At 36.4% G+C, this 24,897-nt stretch overlaps 1 protein-coding gene across 2 annotated transcripts; it reads right to left on the bottom strand.

Moving 5' to 3' along the window:
• Positions 1 to 932: 932 nt before the first annotated feature.
• On the bottom strand, positions 933 to 24,897 carry LOC149841268 (polyadenylate-binding protein 2-like). Of its 2 annotated transcripts, XM_090003728.1 has the most exons (6): positions 24,689 to 24,897; positions 24,424 to 24,526; positions 20,009 to 20,079; positions 1,690 to 1,881; positions 1,489 to 1,616; positions 933 to 1,338 (listed from the first exon to the last, which is right to left on the bottom strand). In XM_090003728.1, exons 1-6 carry the CDS (start codon positions 24,809 to 24,811, stop codon positions 1,290 to 1,292), a joined length of 666 nt encoding a protein of 221 aa, XP_089859854.1. In that variant the 5' UTR covers positions 24,812 to 24,897; the 3' UTR covers positions 933 to 1,289. The 2 variants fall into 2 exon arrangements, with proteins under 2 accessions (XP_089859854.1, XP_089859855.1); XM_090003729.1 differs by lacking the exon at positions 933 to 1,338 and having other exon boundaries at positions 1,485 to 1,616; positions 24,689 to 24,881.

The following is a 24,897-nucleotide window of genomic DNA, read 5'->3' on the forward strand; positions in this document are numbered from 1 at the left end:
TTTTCTATGTAGCAACCTTCCTGACTGGCGTCCTTAACCTCTGATTTTTTTATGAATTAATAAAAAAGGTCTAGACAGATGCATCTAACGGCCATTTTGTTTCGGCCAAACGCCCAGTCAGGAGTACCAACGATTCGGATTATGGGCCTGACTCAATCTAGATCTGGAACTGAACAATCATTTGACTAAAATCATATTATATTTGGAGTAACAAAATTCATGACCAAAATCAGAGGGTATTTGGACAACCAACTGATGCCCTTATAGCCAATGTTATCAGTATTGGTGAGCGTATCAGCAGCAGAAAATCGCTATTTTTTAAATAAATCCAAAAAATACTAAAAATTAATTTATTATTTTTATTTTAATAGTTTTAATACGTGTCACATTATGATTGGCACTAGTTTTTATTATTTTCTGTCCGATAGAAAATGATTCACTCGAGTATCGGTATTGACCGATACAGCTGAATTGGCCCAACGATTCAGGACCGATACCGATACTGACAACTGGCTCACAGCACAACATGCATGGGTGAGCAAACTTTCATATTGGAACATCAAAAGTCTCACAGTGATCGGGTGATCAAAGCGATCTGGCCTCGCGCACTCACAGCCATAACATAGAAAGTAAAGAAAAACAATCTGAGCTGAGACTAATGTATAAATGATCTGTTTTTTTGGATAAACATATATAAATGATCTATTGGGTTAATTGAGGAAGTGATGCTAAGCATGGTGTTCAAAGTTTGAAAGACATAGTTTCTCCCTAAACCCCATTTCACCAAGCCATCTAGGGCTGTCTGTAAGTTTTGTAATTCATCCTATACTTAGGATTCCTTTCGCTTAAAAAAAACACTATGTGCGACAATGTAACAAGATATACATATTCATGTAATTATCTTCATCACATAACTGCTATTAGACTCGTTACAATGTTAAGACAGATAACTGTGTAAATGGTATAAACATAATGCTGTAGAAGAGTGCAGCATATCTATATCTCTAATATCTCAATGTCATACGGCCAGTGCGAATCATTCTTACATCACTACAATAACAAAACCAATTCGGCAGCTAAGAGCAAAAATAGTATGATGGTACACAGCCACCACTCAACCATAGGAATCCTTGATTAAACTCAAGGACTTGCTAAAACAGGTTCACATAGATCTTATAACAGGAAAGAGTAAAAGGCAACAACAAAAAAATTATACTACCTCAGTACGCGCTTAGGACATCCACAAATCACTGTCACAAATCCACTACTGAAGCACTGACGTAGTAGTCTCAAAGGTAGGGTCTGTAACGCATTGGCCTCCTGAACCTCGGAAACTTCCTGTATTAGAAAATGCAGGATGGCTCAGTAACAGAACAGCACGCGCGCACACACACACAGAGAGATTGTCTATGCACCTGCAGGCATACACATAAACACAAAACAACAACATAAATATCCCCATATTGGGATATTATCTAATGAACTCACCCATATCCATAAGGTGAATAAAAATATGATGGTGGCATAAATGGCCTCCTGTAACGAGCAACATAAGGATTGAAACGACGACCACGGTATGCCTTCATCCCTGGAACGTTGGTTCTTTTGGCCAAAACCTGCATGTTAAGCTTCTGGAGTCAGGTGTCTGTTAACCTTCATAGATATCTCAAAAGAAGGAAGCTTACACACCTTCAGTTGACGGCCATGTAGCTCTGATTCATTTAGGAGGAGAGCATTCTGAACAGCTTCTATTTCTAGAAATTCCACATATGCAAATCCCTTGGGCTGGCCAAATTTGTCCGTTAAAATTGTAACCCTGTTAACAGTTCCACAAGATTGGAAATGCTGTTGCACTTCCTCAGGGGTGCAAGAGTAGTCCACCTGAAGACAGTTAACCATATACTTAGTTGGCAAAATAGATGACATATCCGTTGCAACATCACAACCCCAAATTATTTCTTGATTAAAAATAAACACAGGTTACTATCAAGGGTGCGGCCCTTATATAGACCTCTCCTGAAAGACTTTCATTAAGAAGCACGTGAATTTAAGGTTAAGATATAGTGATGCACGTTTAGTTCTGGACTAATAGACAGTTTTTTTTTCTGAGGAAAGTTTAGATTAGATAATAATACATCCGTAAGGGAACAATAAAAAAGATGACTCTAGAGCAAGTCATAACTTAGCATGTGACTGCACCAGTATAGTAGCTCATTATTCAAGTCAAACAAGGCAATCATGCAATCGATTTTCCAGATGCATATTCATTTTAACTAGCTGTGATGATCTTTCACAATGATAAGCTTCCACATAAAGGTGACAAATTACTACACACCAATTCTCATATGTTCTAACGTCAAAAAATAACTGAACATATTTAAAGGCCAAAAATCCACCATTGTCGTTTACATTGACCAAGTTGGAAGATGGCAATAATTTCCACAACTAATTCCTACTCAAGATGAACTAGGAAGGCCCTTTATAACTCAACTTGCAAGAAATGTTCCATAACCAGAGGGAAGATAAAAGCACCTATAGATTCTTTCATGGAAATGGATCTCATAAATGAACTATGAAAAGGATTTTTTCCATAACTCGAAATGAAATTAAAAAGAAAAGCAAGCTCTCTTGGGAGATAGTACCGTCAAAGATACCTGTGGAACCAAGAGCACACTCATTCAATAAAAAGAAGAGAAGAATGAAAGTGGGAAGTAAAAAGCTAAAGTTTCATACAGGAAGGACAGAAGTGTCCAATGTAAAGGTTATTTTGGTAATAATTGATCCAATGAAAAGATTATTTTGTTCTAATCAGAATATAAGAATTCAGAAAACTCTTAGCTAACAATATGAACGAAAAAAAACCAAAAAACAATCAATGACATAAACTTCTGTTTGACAAAGTTGAAATCAAACTGTGCTGATGCTTTTTTATTGAAGAGAAAATAGCGTAAAAAGAAAGGGTAGAACTGCTCAGAAGGCAACTCGCAAAACGGACACTTAAAGAGTACAAAGATTGTGAAGAGTAATTTGCAGAGAGTTAGCCACCTCTCTCTCTCTCTCTCTCTCTCTCTCTCTCTCTCTGACATGGGAATGTTTCGGCCCGACCATGTGCTTCCAATTATTTTAGTTGAGCCAATGGGCAAATTACACCTTTATTCATCACATAAAATATATTTTTTAGATGGGTGGGGTTATAATTCCTATGTGATTGTCACTTTGCAAAGAATGTTTCAAAGGAACAGGGACATAGTGTAACCAGTGTTGTTAGAGGCGAACGCCTCAATACCTAAAGTGTACGCCTCAGAGGCGAAGCGCAAGCTCAAGGAACCGAGGCGCTGTAGGGAGGCGTTTGCAGGCTCAAAGTGCATGCTTCACATGGGTGAAGCGCATGCCTTGCGTCGAGGCGCGCTTTGCTTCTAAGGCGTACGCATCAACTCGTTCAAGGGCTATGACAGGGTGAACCAGCAGTAGGAGAGGCTGCAACACAGGAGGAAAACCAGGAAACGGATCGCCATCATCGCCGCATCCTCCATCGTTTTGATTCTCATCGTCGTCGCAGCCGTCGCCGGCATGTTGATCTCCCGGAGTAAGGACTCTTCGGATTCGCCGGCGACGACAAGCGTCTTTAGCCAGAACGAGACGATCAAGTCGGTGTGCTATGTCACCTTGTACCCCAGCTCCTGCTTCGCCAGTCTCTCCTCTGTTGCGGATCCGAGAACCACGAATCCAGAGCACCTCTTCCAGATCTCGCTCTAGGTCGCCTTTCAAGAGCTCTCGAACGTCTACGGTCTGCCCAGAAAGCTCGCCGGAACCGTCAAGGACAATAGGACCAAACTGGCTCTTTTGGACTGCCAGGAGATGATCGATGACACCATGGACTGCCAGGTTGCTTGTCAAACTTGTTCTCCTCCTTTGAGTTGGGCGTGATTGGGTGAACTTGGTGGTTATTTTCCTTGCTTCAGCACATTTCTGCACCCACCATGGCTGCAAATCTGACAAAACCATGTGCATATGGGGGCCCATTCCACTATTCATGCATGCTTGGACCAAGAGAGGAGATCCAGGGAGCGCTTAAGTGTCGTGTCACTTGATCCCCTCTCCTTGGACCACAGGTCCACAACCAAACAAAGATGGGGCAGTTAGGGATGTCGACGGGCATGGGTTAAACCTGGGTTCTCATTGGACAATAGGCAGAGTGGATCTCAATCCAGATCAAAAGTTAGCCAGAGCTAAAATTTTGTATCTAGTCCTCAATTTGTTGGAATTTATGGCTCTAATTAAATCCAATTATAAGCTCCAATGGACCCATTCTCTGTTTTTTTTTTGTTTTTTGAAAGTAGAAAATGGACTTCTCATAAGGGGGAAGAACTAGCGAGATCATTTTCACTTGCTCGTATTATCTAAGACTTGTGACGTTGAAAAGATTCGACTTTATGTTATTTGCCTTTAAAGAGACATTTAAGACTTATGACTTGTTAAATATTTGATGTTATTTGACTTGAAGAGGTATCTTGTTTACATTTTGTTAAATATTTGAAGATATATTTTTAATTTTATTTATTCATTTGTGATTTTGTAAACATTAGTTATGTACAATAGTTGAGGAATTAACTTATTTTATATTAATTGTGCATTTGAACTCTATTATTACAACAAAAATTTTGTGCATAGAAGGTATTTCTAGAACAAGTCGATTTGGAGATACCCCCACATGTATTCAATATGATTTCATGATTGTAGATATAACTTGTTTTATCTTGCACTATGAGTCTAACTTAATTGTGGTTTACATGTGCATGCATATAAGAAAATGAATAATACGAGTTAATTATAGGAAAGCAGTATTTATTTTATATTGTTGTTTATTAGTAGTTCTTATTTAAAATTTTCATTATTTTATTAATATTTTATATTTTATTATTTTGACCATGAAGCTTACGCTTCAACGTCTCGAGGCTTACGTCTCGCTTCGCCTCATCGCATTTAACAACCTTGAGTGTAACGCCTTATGAAGAAATCAGGCAGCGAAGCTAATGCATTTTTTTCTCCTAATTTTTTTCTTTTTAAGGGATGTCTATCTTAATTTATCTTAATCCATACTCTGCAATGTCTTTGAACCCTCCACACATTAATTACAACACTGGGTGTTAAAAATGTGTGTGTGTGTATATATATATATATATGTGTGTGTGTGTGTGTGTGTGTGTGTGTGTGTGTGTGTGTGTAACTAGGTTAGGACAGTTAATTTATTTTTTACTTTTTGGTTCAGTTAGAACCAGTCAACCAAGAGAGTTGTTGGGAGCCAATGGGCCTCTCCCAACGTCTCTTTGGAGCTCCTCTTATTTGTGTATATATAGGGATGAAACCCCTAACATTTATAATGCATTTTGCATGGATTTATATCAATAAAAGATTATTTTTTAGCCTCTTGTGTTGGCCCTTTTAGTGGGTTTTGTGTGTGAGCCTATTTGTAGCTTCTTGTGTGTTCACATTGGTATTTTTGGTGGACTTTGTTGTGGCTCTTTTGTGTGTCCACTTTAGTAATTTGGTGAACATCGTTGGAGGCTCTCATTTTGTTACATGGTATCAATGCTTGGTGATCAAGCTGAATTTGTTTTTGGTGCATTGAGAAACGTGCTACTCAAAATTTAAAAGTGAAAGCTCTTTTGCAATTCCTATTCAAGTGCTTGTAAGATCAAAATTGTGTCTCAAGTAAAAGATTGGTGGTGTTTACTTGTGGAAGAGTGTTCGTACTCTTTATCGGTGGTGCTTGCTTGGTGATGGAGTGCTCGTGATCTTCACCTTGTTTTCCTCATTCTTCTTCTCTATTCTTTTCTTCTTGTTCTATCTTCTTTAGCTCTTGTAAAAATTGACGACAATAAAAATGTCAACCATAAAACCCATCAAACTCAATGACTCAAATTATGTAACATGAGCTTCAATTATGAAGCACCTCATATGAGAAAAAGGGTTGTGGGGAGTAGTGAACGGGACCGATTCAGAACCCAAACTAAATTCGAACATGCAAATAAAGCATGAGATTATCTCAAGAAAATGTATTCTCTTAAAAATATTGCACATGCGCGTGCAATTTACAAGACAAAATTCTAAATATGACTTGAGAGGACAAAAGTATTATAGAATACTATAATGAATTGTTCAAACTTTGGGAAGAGTTGACTCTTCTTGAACCAAAATGGCATTGTCTTAAAGATATAGAACTCAGCCAAAATCAAATAGATGTGGGACTGAGGTTGAAATTTGAATCCACAAATTTCGTTCTCCTTCGTCAAGGGAAAGTTTAATCAATTGAAGACACTATAGAGAAATTAAGTATGGAGGAAAATAGACTTAAAACGAGGATTTCTACAAGTGATGATGACTCAGTTCTAGCCATATCTAGATCGAAAAACTATGTTCATACCTACAAACTGTCACACTATGGAAAGTCAAACAATGAGCATTATGGAAAACAAGGATTAGAGTATGAGAAAAAAAAGTTATTTGTTATTATTATCATGAACTAGAACATATCAAAACCTTTTGTCCTAAGTTTAAAAGGCCTTACGAGAAATTGTCTTGGTTGGACCTCCACAAGAGTCAAGTGATGTCAAAATCACACAAGATTCATCCATTAGGAACATGTCCTTGACACAACTAAAAGAGGCCCTTTAACCTCTACTCAAAGGAGCATCCTCGTCAACTAGAACTGCGGTGTCTTTCTTAGACTTCTTTGATCCCAATAAATCTCTTTGGCTTCTTGACTCAGGTGTCTCTTTTCATATGAGGCTAAATGGCGATATGTTATCTGAATATTGTAATTCAAGCGGGTCAAATGTGTTTACTGCCGATAGGACGTCTCTTGAGATAAAAGGAGTAGGGGATTTCAAAAAGTTCAAAAAGATTTTTTATTCCAAAAATTAGATATATTCCTAAATTAAATTTAAATCTTTTGTTTGTTTCTCAATTATTTGACCATGGATGTACCAATTCTTTCTTCTCTCATGATTGTCGAGTGCAGGATCGTCAGTCAAAGAAGTTGAATAGGGAAGACCATAAAGGAGGCTTGTACTACGTGGATTTTTTTGAAATACCCAAGAATGTTTTTTGTTGTAATGTTCAGAAACTAGATTTGGATTTATGGCATAAAAGGCTTAACCATCCTAATGTATCCAAAATTTAGTATTTTTTAAAGAAAAAAAAATCGTAATTCTGAAAACTTTACATGTGAAGATTATATTCTTGGAAAAATGAAGAGATTACCATTTCCAGAAAGAACCTTAGTTTCTTTCTGACCGCTTGAGTTAATACATTCGGATGTTTGGGGCCCAACACCTGTTATATCTAAAAGTGAATTTGTGTATTATGAAAGTTTTTTATGATTTTACCATATATACTTTGATCTATTTCCTTAAACACAAGTATGAAGTTTTCTTACATTTTCAAATATTTCACAATTTGGTCAAAAATAAATTTAAAAATGATATTTTCATCTTTTGCACTGATTCAGGGAGAGAATTTTTATCAAAAGAATTTAAAGACTATCTAGATTTAAATGGTATTACACATCAAAAATATTGCCCTTACACTCCACACAAAAATGGTTTAGCCGAAAGAAAGCATAGGCATATTATAAAAACAACAACTTTGCTTATTGCAAACCAAGTACCTAAAGAATTTTGGGTTGAAGTCACAATGATTGTGGTTTATCTCATTAATAAAATGCCATCCTCCTCTATGAAAAATGTGCCACCAAATGAAAAACTTTTCAAACTAATTCCTGATTATTCTAGACTAAGAGCTTTTTGGTGTAAATGTTTTGTTTTTATTGATAAGAATGCTAAACTTTCGCCCTGTGCAATTCTTTTGTGTCTTTTTGGGGTATGAAGGTAATCAAAAAGGTTATAGATGCTTTGATTTTAAAAATAAAAAGTTATATGTGTAATGAAACAAGGTACAATGGAACAATAGGGAAACAAACACAATGCCAACAAAGGGCTTTAATAAACTCACTTAAAGTTGGTCACTAATGGACCAAATACAATCTCAAAAGAGATAAAAATACCAAACAGCACAAGAGGCATACAAGCCTATAAGATGGGAAAAAACTCTAGAGAAAACCCTCAAATGCTTCTAAAAGCATTGAGGAATAACAAAGGAGTGAGGCTCTATTTATAGAGCCTCACTCCAACACATGGGAGGCAGTCCAGCTCTTTGGACTGCCTCCAACAGTCATTATTATGACTGTTGGGTGGCAGTCCAACGTCTAGTTGGACTGCTGCCCAACATGCATATTTTGATTGTTGTGCACAACAATCATATTTTTTACTGTTGTGCTTAAGCTGTATGGCAGTTTATTTATTATAATGTTAAATTACATTTCAGTCCCTAGTGGACTGTACTATATGATAAAAGACAAAAATACCCTTATCGGGTATTTGGATACAATTTTATTTTTAACACTCCTCCTCAAACTTATGGGGAAATCACCGAAAGTTTGCTAAGAAGATACAAAAATTGAGGTAGTGGAAGAACTTTGGTGAAGAAGTCTGCAATCTGAAATTCGGACTGAACATATGGCAATGTAATGGTCCCCTTCAAATATTCTTCGCGAACATAGTGACAATCCATCTCAATGTGTTTTGTTCGCTCGTGAAATGTGTGATTGCTGACTATATAGATGTACTTTTATTATCACAGCATAGCTTTGAAGGTTCTGAGACATCAACACCCATATCGGAAAGTAGTGCTCTCATCAACACAACTTCAGTGGTTGTGGTAGCCATTGCCATGTACTCAGCTTCCATAGAGGATAAAAACACTTTCTGTTGTTTTTTGCATCGCCAAGAAATGAGAGAATCGCCTAAAAATACACAAAGGATAAGAATAGTCCTTTAGATATAGTTTTCTTGATATATCGAACTATTCTTAATACTGCACTCATGTGGACGGTTGTGGGCGCATGTTGAAATTGACTTACAGAATGTACGGCATGCGCAATATCTGGTCTTGTAATGGACAGGTACATCAACGATCCAATAAGTTGTTGATAAGGGTTGGATCATCTAATAATACTCCATCTTCAGCTCACATTTTCGCATTTATTACTTCAAGAGTATCAGCATATTTTGTGTCCGTGATTCCTGAACGCTCAACAATATCAGCTGCAAACTTGATTTGAGATAAAATATATCCTCTTGGTGAGTAGGCTACTTCAATTCCTAAAAAGTATCTCAAAAAACCAAGATCAGTCATATCAAAAGATTTTTTAAGCAAAATTTTAATATCCTCAATTTTCTTTTGATCATTCTCTGTGATGATCATATCATCAACATACAAAAGAAGAATGATCAATGAGGTACTTGTAGATCTCACAAAAAGAGCAGTGTCAGTGTAACAAGATTTAAATCCAAGTTTTAATATCGTATCATTGAACCGATCATACCATGCTTTAGGGGCTTGTTTAAGCCCGTATAGGGCTTTTTGAAGACGAAGGACCATGCCTTTTTCAATAGACAGACCAAAGGGAGGATCCATATATACTTCTTCATTTAAGTTTCCGTTCAAAAATGCATTTTTAACATCTAACTGATATATCGGTCATTTTCGAATGGATGCTATAGCAACTAGAGTTCTAACTGTAGTCATACGAGCTACTGGGGCAAAGGTTTCTTCATAATCTATACCATATTCTTGAGAATATCTTTTTGCAACAAGCCTTGCTTTATATCTTTCAAGAGACCCGTCACTTTTTGTTTTAATTTTAAACACGCATCTACACCCTATTGTCTTCTTTCCGATAGGAAGAGGTTGAATTGCCCAAGTGTGAGCCTTGTGTAATGCATTTAATTCAATTTTCATGGCTTCAACCCATTCGTTTATATTTTTGGCCTCGTTATAGTTGGATGGTTCATGATAGGAATGAATGGCTAGAAGACATGCCCTGTAGTTTGGTAAGAAGGATTCATATGAGACAAACCTACTCGGAGGCCTATGTGTTCGTTCTGACCTTCTAACACTAGTTTCTTCAGTATTTGTTAATTGATTATATCTGTCAAGGGCACATGGATGCTCCCCAGTATTTCGTCCAGAGTATTGAAGAAGATCTTGAGATGGTTCACTACTTGAGTCATTAATAGACTCGAAGGTTTCAATATCATTACTAATACCTTTATTAGGTAACAAATCAAATAAGAAAGCATACTCAAATTCTTTCTTAGGAACTTCAAAATCAAATCCAGTGTCATTTTCTAGAAAGGTAACATTTCTAGAAACATAGAGTTTATCATTTGTTTTATCATAACATCGATATCCTTTTTTATTATCAGCATAACCAAGAAAGACACATTTTATGGCTTTAGGAGAGAGTTTGCTATATTTTTCAAGAAGCACGAAGCATTTACAACCAAATACCCTTAGCCTTTTTAAATCAGGAGAAATTTTAAAGAGTTTTTCAATAGGAGACTTGTTTTCCAAAGTTTGAGAAGGCATTCTATTTATCAGATAGACTGCGGTTAGGGCAACTTCAGCCCAAAATTGCTTTGGAATTTCTTTTGAAATAAGTAGGGTTCTAGTAGTTTCAATGATATGACGATATTTTCTTTCAGAAATCCCATTTTGTTGAGGTGTCCTAGGGCATGATTTTTGATGCACAATTCCATGATTTTTTAGATATAATTGAAATTCATTTGAAAGAAACTCTCCCCCAGAGTCGGAGCGGAAGACTTTAATATTTGTTTTAAATTGATTTTTAACTAGATTATGAAAGTTTTTAAAACATGAAAAGACTTCAGATTTGAGTTTTAGAAAGTAAATCCAAGTATGTCTACTAAAATAATCTATAAATGTAACATAGTACGAATAACCACCTTTTGACATAACAGGGGCGGGACCCCACACATCCGAATGCACTAATTCAAAAAAATTTATGTGTCACAGAGGTTCTAGACTCAAAAGGTATCATTTGCATTTTTCCAAGTATACAATCTTCACATACAAAATTTTTATCTTTACAAAATTTTTCCAAAAATGGAAAAAGAGATAATTTGGATATACTTGGGTGTCCTAATCTTTTATGCCAAAGATCTATATTAATATCTTTGACATGATTACAAAACGAGTATTTTGGTAAACACACGAAATCCATGTAGTAAAGGTCTCCTCGTCTATGGCCTTGCCCAATCAGCTTCTCTGACTGGAGATCCTGCACCCAACACGCCTTAGATGAGAAGAATACTTTACAACCATAGTCAACAATTTGAGAGACCGAAAAAAGATTCAAATCCAGTTTGGGAATGACTCTCACTTTTGGAACAAAGAATTTTTTAGAAATTTCATCAAGGTTTCTTAAGCTTTTGACTTTTAAAGAGGTACCATCGGCAGTTGACACACATGAAAAATATGATTTAGTGCAATCAGATAATAGAGACTCATTATGAGTCATGTGGAAAGAAGCACCTGAGTCTAGAATCCAAGAGGTCTTACTTGGAGGAGACGAGGAAGAGATGGCAGCTCCGGATGTAGAAGGTGCAGCCTTAAGAAGTTGTGAGACGGCTTCTGCTATTTGAGCAAGATTTAATTCATTGAAGCTGCCCCCTTTTCTTGATTCTTGAGGTTCTTCACTTAAGGCGGCCACCTTTTTAAATTTGGGACATTCCGGTCTTATATGTCTGGGTTCCTTACAATGATGACAAATAATTTTTCCTTTGTATCCTCCCTTGTATCCTCCTCCATTGTGTCCTTCTCCATTGAACTTCTTCTCAAAGTGAGGTGGTTTATATGTTTTCACAAAATTTCCGGGCCTTTCCATGGCAAGGACCTCATCATTAGACTTGTGCATTCCAAGTCTTGTCTCTTCTTGACAAATTTGAGCAAGGGCCTCACTTATAGGAGAAGTGGTCCTATGAAGTAAGGAAGATCTTACTTGCTCAAATTCCGGTCGAAGGACATAAAGAAAGGAGAAAAAATTTTCTCTTTCGATTTGGGTCATTCTCATATCAATAGCCGAACATTCCCATTTTGGTTCCAACATGGCTAATTCATCCCAAATAGAAGATAAAATACCGTAAAAATATCTTACACTTTTATCTCCTTGTTTTGAATTGCGTACCTTATCTTGGAGATAATAAAGTCTAGCCATATCCTTTTGGATAAAAGTACTTCTTAGAAAGCTCCATGCGTCACATGCCTTCTTGAATTTGATGATATTGGTGGCGATCTTGAACTCCATGATATTCATAAACCATGGAGAGTATTTGTGCATTTCTTGCCTCCCAATCTTCCAATTTATTTTGGAATTCTTCCAAGGCTTTTTCTTTTTCTTCTTCGGACAAGGCTTTGACTTGATCTCCTTCTCTTCTAGTCAATTTGAGTTGTGGTTCACTAGTAGAACCACTAACAAAACCCCACAATTTTTTTCCTTTGATATGATTCTCCATAGCCGTCGCTCATATCAAGTAGTTGTTATCATTGAGTTTGTAGGTGATGACGGTGGCTAACTCTCTTTCTCACATAATGAATACTTGAGTTTAGACTAGAGGAGATAGGGAATGATCAATGATCGAAGAATACTTCCTTCACGAGATTCTCCTTTCAAGAACCTCGCTCTGATACCATGTAATGAAACAAGGTACAATGGAACAATAGGGAAACAAACACAATGCCAACAAAAGGCTTTAATAAACTCACTTAAAGTTGGTCACTAATGGACCAAATACAATCTCAAAAGAGATAAAAATACCAAACAGCACAAGAGGCATACAAGCCTATAAGATGGGGAAAAACTCTAGAGAAAACCCTCAAATGCTTCTAAAAGCATTGAGGAATAACAAAGGAGTGAGGCTCTATTTATAGAGCCTCACTCCAACACATGGGAGGCAGTCCAGCTCTTTGGACTGCCTCCAACAGTCATTATTATGACTATTGGGTGGCAGTCCAACGTCTAGTTGGACTGCTGCCCAACAGTCATATTTTGATTGTTGTGCACAACAGTCATATTTTTTACTGTTGTGCCTAAGCTGTATGGCAGTTTATTTATTATAATGTTAAATTACATTTCAGTCCCTAGTGGACTGTACTATATGATAAAAGACAAAAATACCCTTATCGGGTATTTGGATACAATTTTATTTTTAACAATATGTTTCAAGGAATGTGTCTTTCTTAGAAAAATAAAGGTTTTTTGAAATTGATAAATCTAAGAAAATAACTGAGTATTCTTTTTTGCTAGATCTTTTTTGCTAGATCTAATTCCAAAGTATGACGATTGTAATGTTGATCTTGATGAAGATCAAGAACTTAGAGATGATGAGAGTAAAGAACAATCTCGTGATAATGAGATTTGAGAAGAACAACCTCTTAAGGATCAAAGTTGTATACAATATTCCAGGCGTAGTGATCCTAAACCTTCATGTGCACTAGAAAGATATATTAATAATGAAAACCAGATGGAAACACAAACAAGAAGATTATCTAGAGTATCAAAACCTTCTAAAAAAAATTGTCTTATGACTCGTTTGTCTTATGACTCGTTTTCACCTAAGTACCAAGCCTATATTGCATTAATACATTCATATGTACAACCCTCGACCTATGCTCAAGCAAAAGAACACTATGAATGGGTAAAAGTCGTTAGGGTAGAACTAGACGCTTTAGAAAGAGCAAATACTTGGACTATTAAAGACATTCTCCCAAGAAAGAAACCTATAAGTTGTAGATGGGTATATAAGGTAAAAAACAAGAGTGATGAGACTTTTGAGCAATACAAAGCTAGATTAGTTGTCAAGGTATATTTTCAAAAGTATGAAATAGAATATAAAGAAACATTCACCCCAGTTGCTAGGATGACCACAATTAGAACATTAGTAGGCATAACCTCTCTGAGAAGATGGTCAATATATCATATGAACATTAAAAATGCATTTCTTAATGGGAATTTAGTTGAAGAATTTCATATGGAAGCACCATCTGGTATAACTATTCCTAGAAGAAAAACTTTGTTTGGTATGATATGGCAGGTTTAGTCAAGTTATGCTTGATATTGAATTTCAATCTTGTTTGACCGATACAGCTTTGTTTGTTAAGGTTTCTGATGCAGGTATGATTATTCTTCTCCTCTATGTGAACGACATGATTATCACTGGAGGGGACAAAAAGGGAGTTGAACACAATAAAAAAACTTCTCAAAAAATATTTTGAAATGATCGATTTGGATTTTTTAAAATATTTTTTTGGAATTGAAGTAACTTATTCTTCTAGAAGTTATCTATTGACTCAATCTAGATTTGCTCTAGATATTGTTGACAGGTCTGAAATCTCTAATGAAAGAAGGTTGACACTCCCGAGGTTGTCAATACTAAGATGAAAATTGATGATGGAGAACCACTGAAAAATCTGACACCGTACAGATAACTTATCGGGACACTTTCTTATCTTTTAATTATGCAACCTGACATAACACATGTTCAAACAGCAAGCCAGTTTCAGCATGATCCCACTTTTGTTCATATGTGAGCCTTTTTTGTATTATTAAATATATTAAAACTTCTTTTTTTTTATGAGTTTTCTCGCATGCTTCTTCATCATTAAATTTAACTGCTTATATTGATGTTGATTGGGAAGGTAATCCCAATAACTGACACTCAACCATAGGTTTTTGTATGTTTTTAAGTGAATCATTGATCTCGTGGCGGTATAAGCAGCAGCAAAAAGTCCCTCCCTCTCTTTAAGTGAAGCAAAGTACTGAGTCATGGCTAAAACTACTAAGAAAGTGGTTTGGCTAAAAAGATTGTTGGCCAATGTGCGAGTCCAAACTAAAGAAGCATCACAAATGCGTTGTGACAACAAAAGTTTCATCTACATTGCCAGCAACCGAACCTTTTATGAACGACCAAGCATATTGAGATGGATTGTCACTATGTACGAGAAAAGTATCTACATGGCATTATCGATCTGCCCTATGTTACCTTTGAATATCAGTTAGCGAATTTCTTCACCAAACCTCTCGCTGCTCTTAGATTTCACTTTTTCTTAGACAAACTTTCGGTTATCTAACCATAAGTTTGAGGGAAAGTGTTAAAAATATAGATATACATAGTGTAAATACATATATATATATATATATAGGTTAGGATAGTTAGTTTACTTTTTACTTTTTGGTTAAGTTTGAACCAAGGTTTTAAAACCCGTGACTTGGGACTCGACTCGTGACTAGGCGGGTCAACTCGGTGACTCGGACCGGGTTTTGTTAACTTTTGATTTTAAAAGAAAAACAATATATAAATTGTCATTTAAACATATAAAGGTTTACAGAATGACTTAATATGGCATGCAGAAAGAAGATATGGACAAATATGTGCCTTGATATAATGATACTCATTTTATAACCTCTACATAAGGCACATCATGGAATATCAATGGAGTGGATAATCATTAAGTCCATTTCTTAGCCACATTCTGGAAATGTACTTTGAATAGCAAAGGAATAGGCAAGGAGGCAATTCTAGTTTTCTATTTCTTTGCCATAACTGTAATCAACACGGCACTACATTTTTCCCACTTATTAACGTTCCAAGAGACAGTATCACTACTGTCCATCCAAATGTCTGTAAGAATATAAAACTGCAAATAGCTATAGAGGTTTGCTTGAATTTAATATCTATACAAGCACTTTGACTAATTCATGACTTGAATTAGAGGATGTGGTCACCATGAGTTCAGTCTGCTACTACCTATGGTTCCTAAAATGGCCAATCATATATGCTAGCTTGTTTTAAAAGTTTCAATTCCCTCTCTAACAAATCCATAAATGTAAAATAGGGATATATGTGCATATTGAAAGTTTACAAAATGCCCAATATCAACATAAATAAGCAATTTTCTCATGTATGAGAACTATGCAGGAAATATATTAATGGCACAACTATAAAAAGAGTACTAATATTTGTATTTGTACAATGCTTGTTCACATAACAAATGGATGATGAAACCTAAATGTGACTTCCTATAGGCACATTTGACCATCCATATATAGTGAGAAACATTTCTTTAAAATATTTTGCTAGAATAAGTTGATAGCACCGGGTGAACAGTAGTTCCAACAACATGGCGATTTTATTCTATGGATTTAAATGATTTTTTATCTTTAAATGATTTTTATTTTCTTTTTTATACAAAATCTGGGGGTAACCCTTGTTAAAATATATGTACTTATATATTTCGAAACTGTAATTTGAAACTCAAAAATCAAATTTCAAACATCCCAGAACTCGCCCGAGTCAGGCCGAGTCTTGGCAAACCGAGTTTGCCTTGCCGGGTTGACTCGCTGGAGGGCCGAGCTGAGCCGAGTCAACGAGTTGACTCGGCGAGTTTTAAAACCATGGTTTGAACTAGTCAACATTTGTTGACTAGTCAACCAAAAGAGTTGTTGGGGAGGTCCAACAGCTCTAGCCGTTGGGCCCCTCCCAACTTCTCTTTGGAGCTCCTCTTATTTGCGTGTATATAGGGGTGAAACCCCTCCCATTTGTAATGCTTCTTGCATGGATTTATATCAATAAAATATAATGTTTTTAGCCTCTTGTGTTGGCCTCTTTAGTGGGTTGTGTGAGCCTATTTGTGGCTTCTTGTGTATTCACTTTGGTATTTTGGGTGGACTTTGTTATGGCCCTTTTGTGTGTCCACTTCGGTGATTTGGTGAACATCCTTGGAGGCTCTCATTTTCTTACAATAGGTTACAGGCTTTGTCTGATTTTCCCAAAGGCTAGCATGACTGCTCTTTGTGAAAAGGTCTCACATTCTCAAGAGTTTCTAAGATCAGAAACACCACCAAGTAAGGCAGCAGATAATCACCCTAGTTAGGAGTTGTTGGGTGAAAGAAACCAGGGCACACATCCTTCTTAGAAACTGACAATTCTTTCTAGGTGTTGATTTGGTAGATTACACGCTGTCTGATTTTTTCACAAGGCCAGCATGACTACTCGAGACACCAACAGGAATCCCTACAAGGCAGCAAATAATCACTCTCGTTGGGAGTTATTGGGTGAAAGAAACCAGAGCACGTCCTTCTTAGAAACTGATAATTGTTTCTAGGTGTTGAATCGTTGATTTGGAGCAAAAGGCAAAAAAGGAACTTTCATATGGGGCAGTTTCTTGCATATCATGTGCTAAAGGTATTCCTGCAGGTAAATTAAAACTAGGTGACCCAAATCATAATTTCAATGGTGTTGTAAGGTATTAGTGCAGGTATTAAAAACTAGGTGATTTGAATCACAAAATTCTAATCTTCCCATAAAAGATATACCCAAAAAATATTATACAACAATGCATTCCAAGGCTGTATTTGTTCACACATCCTGAACAAAAATCTTTGTTTGGCAGATAACAAAGTGATATAAATCACAGGTAGCATTTATGAAAGTTATAGCATCCAACATTTACACATCCATTACACGAATGTAATATATTCTAGAAAGCCATCAACAAAGATGTCACTCAGTAGGATATATAAAATACCATCAGAAGAAGGATCTAAAAATTAATGCAAGAGATCAAGGACCCCGATATATGTCAATCAGTGACTATACCTTTGATGATGATCTCTGGATCTTGATAATTGCTGCCTGCAATTGATCAAAGATAACAAGACTCTGCTTGTGGCTATCGTATGCATAATCCAATTATCTGCTTCATAGAGAGACAGATTCATTCTCCATGCCTAATACTCTCACTTCCCATCAACTTGCTGAACTCTCTTCCAGTTTTTTTCCTCCAGTCCTCTTGGAATTTCTTATGTTTTTTCTTCTCTAGCCTTCACATTTTGTCAATTCTTTCCATCATACATAATTTTATTTCAGAATTTCATGTTTTTCTACTTTTTTTTTGGACCTTCTCATGTGCTTTTTTTTCAATTTTCTTTTCTTTTCTTTTCTTTTTTTTGGCTCCATATCTCTTAGATCTAGTTTTTTATTGCATTCATACTACCTATGAATAAGACACCTTTATTTCATCCTCAACGAGCGGTAACAAAAGTGAGCTCTCAATTATCAGTGAATATCAAAATTGAATGGACCTGCTGCATTATTTCAAACATACAGACCATGGCTGCAAAACCTGAAAAGTGTGCAGGTTCCAAAGAGAATCAGTTTTACAATGAAACTAAGTATACAGGCATCTCCTTCAAATACAATTTAAAGGATAGGTCCATAGATATGATATCATTTGCATAAGGGAGACTCATACACGCAAGCACACATGCACACACACACATACACACGTGCACACAAACTCATGCACACGCACACATACCCCCCCAGTACCCCCTCACACACTCAAACACACAGACACACTCACGTGACACATAATCAAATGCATTCATGCAACACACACACACACACTCATACTTAAACTCAACACGCGCGCACACACAGAGACACACTCACGTGACAGTGTGACACAGACAATCACATGACAGTGTGACACAGACAATCACATGCATTCATGCAACACACACACACACAAAATAACTGCTTACATTAATATTAGATACATGGCAATGAAGCAACTGACATGCTATAAGTCCCGACATAGATTTTCTAAGGCCCTGTCTGAATTATGCCTAAACAGTTTGAAAACCACCAACCACAGTTGGTGCTGTGTCTGGGAGGCAATGCCAATCCACATAGGAAGGTACTGAGCTGTCCATCGATCCACTCCAAACCATGTTAGGAGAATAATATAGCAGGCAAATATTTACCTCTTCAAAGCCATTTTCATTCATCAGATGCCTCTGAAAAATAAGCTGAAACCATAGCCACAAATGTCATTCCCAGCAATTTCTCAGTGAGGTTTTTCTACAGAGTTTTCTTTCTTTCTTTTTCAACAAGTGGTTTTTCTTGGGGAAATCTCAGAAAAATCGTGTATGTTCTAAGAAAACTTGAAAATGTAAGGAAAAACTAAAAATGATAAGAAACAATAGGTTCTAGCAGCATTTTTCATGGAAACATAAAGAAACAGTTATAAACATTTTAAAAAATAAAATAAACAAAAAAAAGGAAAATATATACTTAAAACCATAGCCACCTGTACAGTTCAAGGTATTTTCTCAGTGAGCATATTCCTCGGAGAGCTTTTCAAAAGTTGGAAAATCTCGGGAAAATATTGGGAGTTTAAAAATATTGAAAAAAATATATAAATAATAAGAAAAAAGATAAGCAAATAATAGTCTTGCATGATTTTTCTTGAAAAAAAAAATAAAGAAGAAAGTTTTAAAATATAAAAGAAAAAAGAGAAAATGTATAATTAAAATATTAAAAATGAATTTTTCCCAAAAATATAGCAATAAATTGCAGATAATATCGACTGACTTGATATTGCTCATACTATAGGGATACTTTTCAAAATATCGACGATATAGATGCCACTGCTTAAAACATGTAAATAGGATTTTTGTATGAAATATTGTGATATTATGACAATATTATCATGATTATATCACAGTTTTTATGTTATAACTGATATTTTGAAAATATCATGATATTTTCCTTTTAATATCACTGAGGCATTTTCTTGTAAATATCACAATATTTTCCAGATATAGGCAATATTTGCAGCTATGGATGAAAGACCACATTTCTTGTTATGCACTTTCAACAATAACAATCAAAGATTTAAGTTTTTCTGCTGCAAGAGGAATGAAAAAGCACAAATATAACAAACCAGAAAATTTGATTAAAATAATAAAACACAACAAAACTCTCAAATCTTAATGGAAGAGAACCTGGCATTTGCAATTGCTCAAAAAAGGGCAAGGATATTCTTACCAAAAATGAAGAGAACACAAATAACAACATATCAAACATAGAAGCACATAACAAAGCCACTAATGCAATATAACAAACTAGCATCAGTTCAAAAATTTTCAACATAATGCTATTGTGAAACAAGAAAATGGCAAAACCATGGCTTACATATAGATAAAACAAAATATCACATAAGGCAAGGAGTGAAATCTTACATTACCAACAAACACTGAACGAGAATCAGCTTCCTCTTTGTTCTCCTGTGCTGCAGCAGCACTTGCAGGGTCTGGATACAAAAAACACCCGAAGAAAGAATGTTAAACAAATTACAAAAAATTCAAGAACATCAGAAGTTCCGAATGCAAACAAATATGCATGGACAATCATTATGAGACAGCTTTATGTAATATCAAACATAAACTTTCATCATTTTATCTAGTAAAAAATTCGAGGCAGTAGCTCCTGCATACCTAGATGATACCTACTCATCACCTAGAAGCCTATGTCACATGGGTGTGGGTGCAGGGATGCGGCACTTTAAAAAAACATGGGTGTGGGGGTGTGGCAAAAAATGGATTCGACCCGGATCCAAACCCGATAAAACATAAGCTGCGTGCTTTAAATAAGCATGCAGGGTAGGGTTTCTTCCTCCTCCTCCTCCTCCTCCTCCTCCTCCTCCTCCTTCTTCTTCTTCTTCTTCTTCTTCTTCTTCAGACGAGCCTCCCTCGATGGGTTTTTTTTTTAAATATCGGGTTGACCGCACTAGGTGCCGCACCCTCACGCGCACCCACGCCGCGTCAAAGCAGGTGCGGCACCTGGTTAGCCGAATCCCTGTGACATAGCTAGAAGCACAAAATAAATACACTAACTTGTAAATCAAATTGAAAAATATGTTAAAACAAACAAACTAAAATAAAAATAGAACACAATTCTAATTTCGTTAATGCTATGAGCAAAAAAATCATAGAATTTTCTTTCTTAAGTCTACCCCAAGTAGAGCTCGGAAATGAGACAAGCTGTTCATGGTTTGGCTCATGCTCGGCTCATAAAGAGATCGTTCAAACTGGCAGAATAGGCTTGGCAAGCTGGACATGGAAAACAGATATTCGGCTCGGCTCAACTTGTATAGACTCATTAAGTAGTAATAAATATACTATCCAATCCATATATTGTATGTCACATAACATAGCATAAAATAAATAGTTGAATTTTTTGGCTTGCAAGAAATAGGTTTAGAGTACAAATCCTATTGCTTCCAGCGTTGAAACAATGTATTATTTCTGTAAACCAGTCAGCTTGAGGCTGGTTCAGTAGGTTTAGATTTCAAATACCATTATAATTCCAGCTTTGAAGCAATGTATTTTTTTATGAATGAGCTAGATCAAACTCAACTCATTTAGCTCAAGGTTGGCATGAAATCAAGCTTGGCTCAACTCACTACAAAAATGAGTGAAGCTTGAAGACCTCATGTGCAGTTCATTCAGCTCGTTTACCAGCCCCAACCCCAAGGCACTCGCCTAACACCTAGGGCTGGCTAGGCATTAACACAGCCACTAGGTTTTTCCAAAGAAAAAGAACAGCATCTAGGTCACCTAGGAGCCTGTAGAAGTGCATTGATGTGCTTTTAGTTACAAGGAACAGTAAAATATCTTCCAAAAGTCAAATGCACCAAACGGAACAAATTAGTGAAAATAAATTATCGGTAAGTGGCAAGAACATAGAGAGCACCAAGTGGGAAGAACTAATTTTCCCAGTAAGTCAACAGAACGATTCAGCCAAGAAGCATAGATTGAAAATGAAGATTCATGTTTCACATCCCCCCTCCCATCCTCAGGGTAAGAAAAACTAACTTCATTTGAATAGAGAGGAAAACTGGGTGATTAACAACAATACCACCAAGCTATGTAACACAGACTCTTCTAACAGGGCACTGCACCAGTGTCTCACCTGCACCCATGCAGGTGCGACACTTGGACACGGCTTCCTTTGTGTCAGGTGAAGTCAACCACATTGAGGTCTATTTCTGTCCAAAAGTAGATTTAGTTAACCCTAACCAAGTCCAGTTTTATCTATATTATGTATAAATACATAAATGCACACACATACATGTGGTGTTGACTTAAAACTGTTAAAAAAATTATATATATATACCCTTCCCGCACCCCCGCACCCAAGTTTTTTTAAAGTGACGCATTGCCGCACCTGCACCCACATCCGCACCTATGTGACATAACCTTCAAGAATCAATCGAGCCAATCTCAACAGCTTCATTGTAATTTTATTGGGTAATCAGTAAATGGTAATAACTATTGTCATTTGAATGATGAGAGTAACTACATCATTGAACCATACCCCTGTGGAAGATGCAAAAGCACTAGATAAAATAAAGAACCAGAGGAAAAAGAATTCTAATGAGTTAAAAGGACACAGTATTGATCTAAAACAATATGAAGATTCAATTGACTTAAGATGTGGTAAGCAGATAAGGAAAGTAAAAATATCATGGACCAAACATTTACACTTTACTGACAAAAGATAACTCCTCAACCTTCACAAACACATTGATTCAATATGGTGCTAGTTTTTTTTAAAAGGCTACTGATGATTAATGCAATCAATCACAGAACACATCGTCAGAAATTTTGTAGATTTGCCTATTGAATTGAGCTCGTTAAGAAAAGTTAAGAGTTGTTGTTAAAAGTAGCCACATATCCAGGGCCAAATACAAGAGTATGAAAAAAAACTCTATGTAAAATATATAGTCCTAAGACAAACTTGTTTACAACCTGGATCAAGATGTAGAGGTAAAGATGTCTCTAACTAAGTAAACAATGAACAGTAGACATAGAGGTGCTTCTAACCATAGTCATAGATATCGGCGATATTTTGAAAATATCGTGATATTATCACGATATGATGAAAAAACGATATTAAAGGTAAAATATCATGATATTTTCAAAATATCAGAAATTTATATATAATGTGATATTATCGCGATATTATCAATTAGTTTTACTTTTTATTTATTTTTTACATTTTATATATGTTTTTCTTATTTTACTTATTTCTTTTATTATCTATGTACTTCTTTGTCTATACATGACATTTTCTTACTTATTTCTGTTATTTTTTTATTTTTTAAGTCCCGATATTTTCTGAGATTTATCACCAAACCAATAATATCACAAGAAATAGCCTCGCCGAGATATAGCCGATACCAGTATTTGTGACTATGCTTCTAACTAAGTAAAAAGTGAACCAAGTAACACAACGTCGATGACCTGGTTAACTTTGAAAAATCAAATAAGAAAAGCTAAGTTGGTCAACTAGCTATCCCACACTATCATACAACTTGGAGCACTGGATTAAGCCATGCACATTTTACATGAACTCGTCATACAGACAGCAGGAAGTCCAAAACAACCAATTGCTTCATGCATCGGCTCAACCAAGTTTCTCAGTTGTTTTACTTGTGCATCTTGCCCCAATGTCAACTTGAGTCATTCCAAAAACCAACGCATGCAAATTGCTGTGCTCTCAACTTTCCTATGATAAAAGTAGTGATATCTAAACAAAAGAGGTACTTTGTAGTAAAATATATCCTTTTTACATGCAGAGGTAAGAGTAAGTCTCAACATTAAAGAAGAACAGGGGGAGAAAATCTATCTTTTAGTATGCATTTAGACTACCATATAATTTTTTGCTACTCAACTGCAAACTCAAACCAAATAACAGGATCTTCATGAGTTGGCCAATTGAAAAGTATCAGAATCATGCTACCACGGAAAAACCAACTAGAAAGTATTATTCATGTGAACTACATAAGATCAGCACGTATCCAAACAGTTAGCATCGTCTCCACAGCATGAACGAAGCCCTTCACACGCAGGTTCAATGCTGAAACGTGACTATATTGCAGATGTTAGGTGGAAGGTTCGAAATTGATCGCATTAGGGATACATTAACAGAACCCACCATCTAAACCAAAACTAAAGCTTTCCTCACCAAGTGATGAAGACAACAAAACGGTCACAGCACCACCTTTTTTATTGTTTCAAAATAAACCGCAGACCCTCAATCTCTTCCCAGATTTTCTCATCGCTCACGATATGAAAATTGTTGTCGCAAAACATTCCGTCAAGATACAGAATCATGGAATAAAAAGGTTCGCGTGGGGACTCCAGCCGAACAGTTCTCGCCTAAAACTCTCTAAGACTCCCAAGCAAGTCGTTGAAGAATCACTGAATACGGTCACAATGGTGCTAAATAAGAACCAAGGAGAACAGTAGAAATTAGTAAAAAAATTCATCGAGAACAACAAAAAAGAGAAAAAACAGTATAAAAAAAATAAACCGAATCCTGATTCTGTTTCTTCGCTGATAACCAATGGAAATCCAAAAAAAAAGGAAAAAGAAATACGCGCATGTCAACAACAATAACAAACAACCCACAACAATGCCGTCTTAAAAACCGAAGCAAACGACAAGACTTAACAAAAAATCCAAAAACCGTAACGAGATCCAATTCCAATCCCATAAACAACATCAGTAGAGAAAAGGGAAGAGCGAAGATTAGGACACAAGTGATAATGGATAAGAAGAAGAAGAAGGGATCGAACGGAAGGCCGAACCATGAACCGCCACCATTTCCTTCTCGACCTTCGCCTGCATCTCCCGGAGAGCCGCCGCTTCCTCCTCCATCTCCTTCAACCTCTTCTTCATCGCGTCCAGCTCCTTTTTTCCCAAAAAAATCGATCAAAACAAAGACAAGGGAGAAAAAAGAAACAGAAAACTCTAAAATTGGGCGTTGGCCGAACCAGAAGAATAAAGGGGTATGAAGATAAAAGGAAAAGAAAAAACAATGAATGAAAATGAGAGGTGATGAGATGGTAGTACACTGGCCGCGGCAGCGTCGTCGTCGGGGCGAGGCATGTCGGCGTAGGAGTGGTGGTGAACCTCCATCTCTCCCTCCATATCGGGGATGTCCCCGCCATACACCTCGTGCTCGTCCTCCTCCATCCTCTCTCTCTCTCTCTCTCTCTCTCTCTCTCTCTCTCTCTCTCTCGGTGCTCCTAGCCTCTTCCTACTCCCTTCCTCTTCTTCTT

This window comes from Nuphar pumila, chromosome 4, assembly GCF_984573655.1.
Source record: "Nuphar pumila chromosome 4, dmNupPumi1.hap1.1, whole genome shotgun sequence".
NCBI lineage: Eukaryota > Viridiplantae > Streptophyta > Magnoliopsida > Nymphaeales > Nymphaeaceae > Nuphar > Nuphar pumila.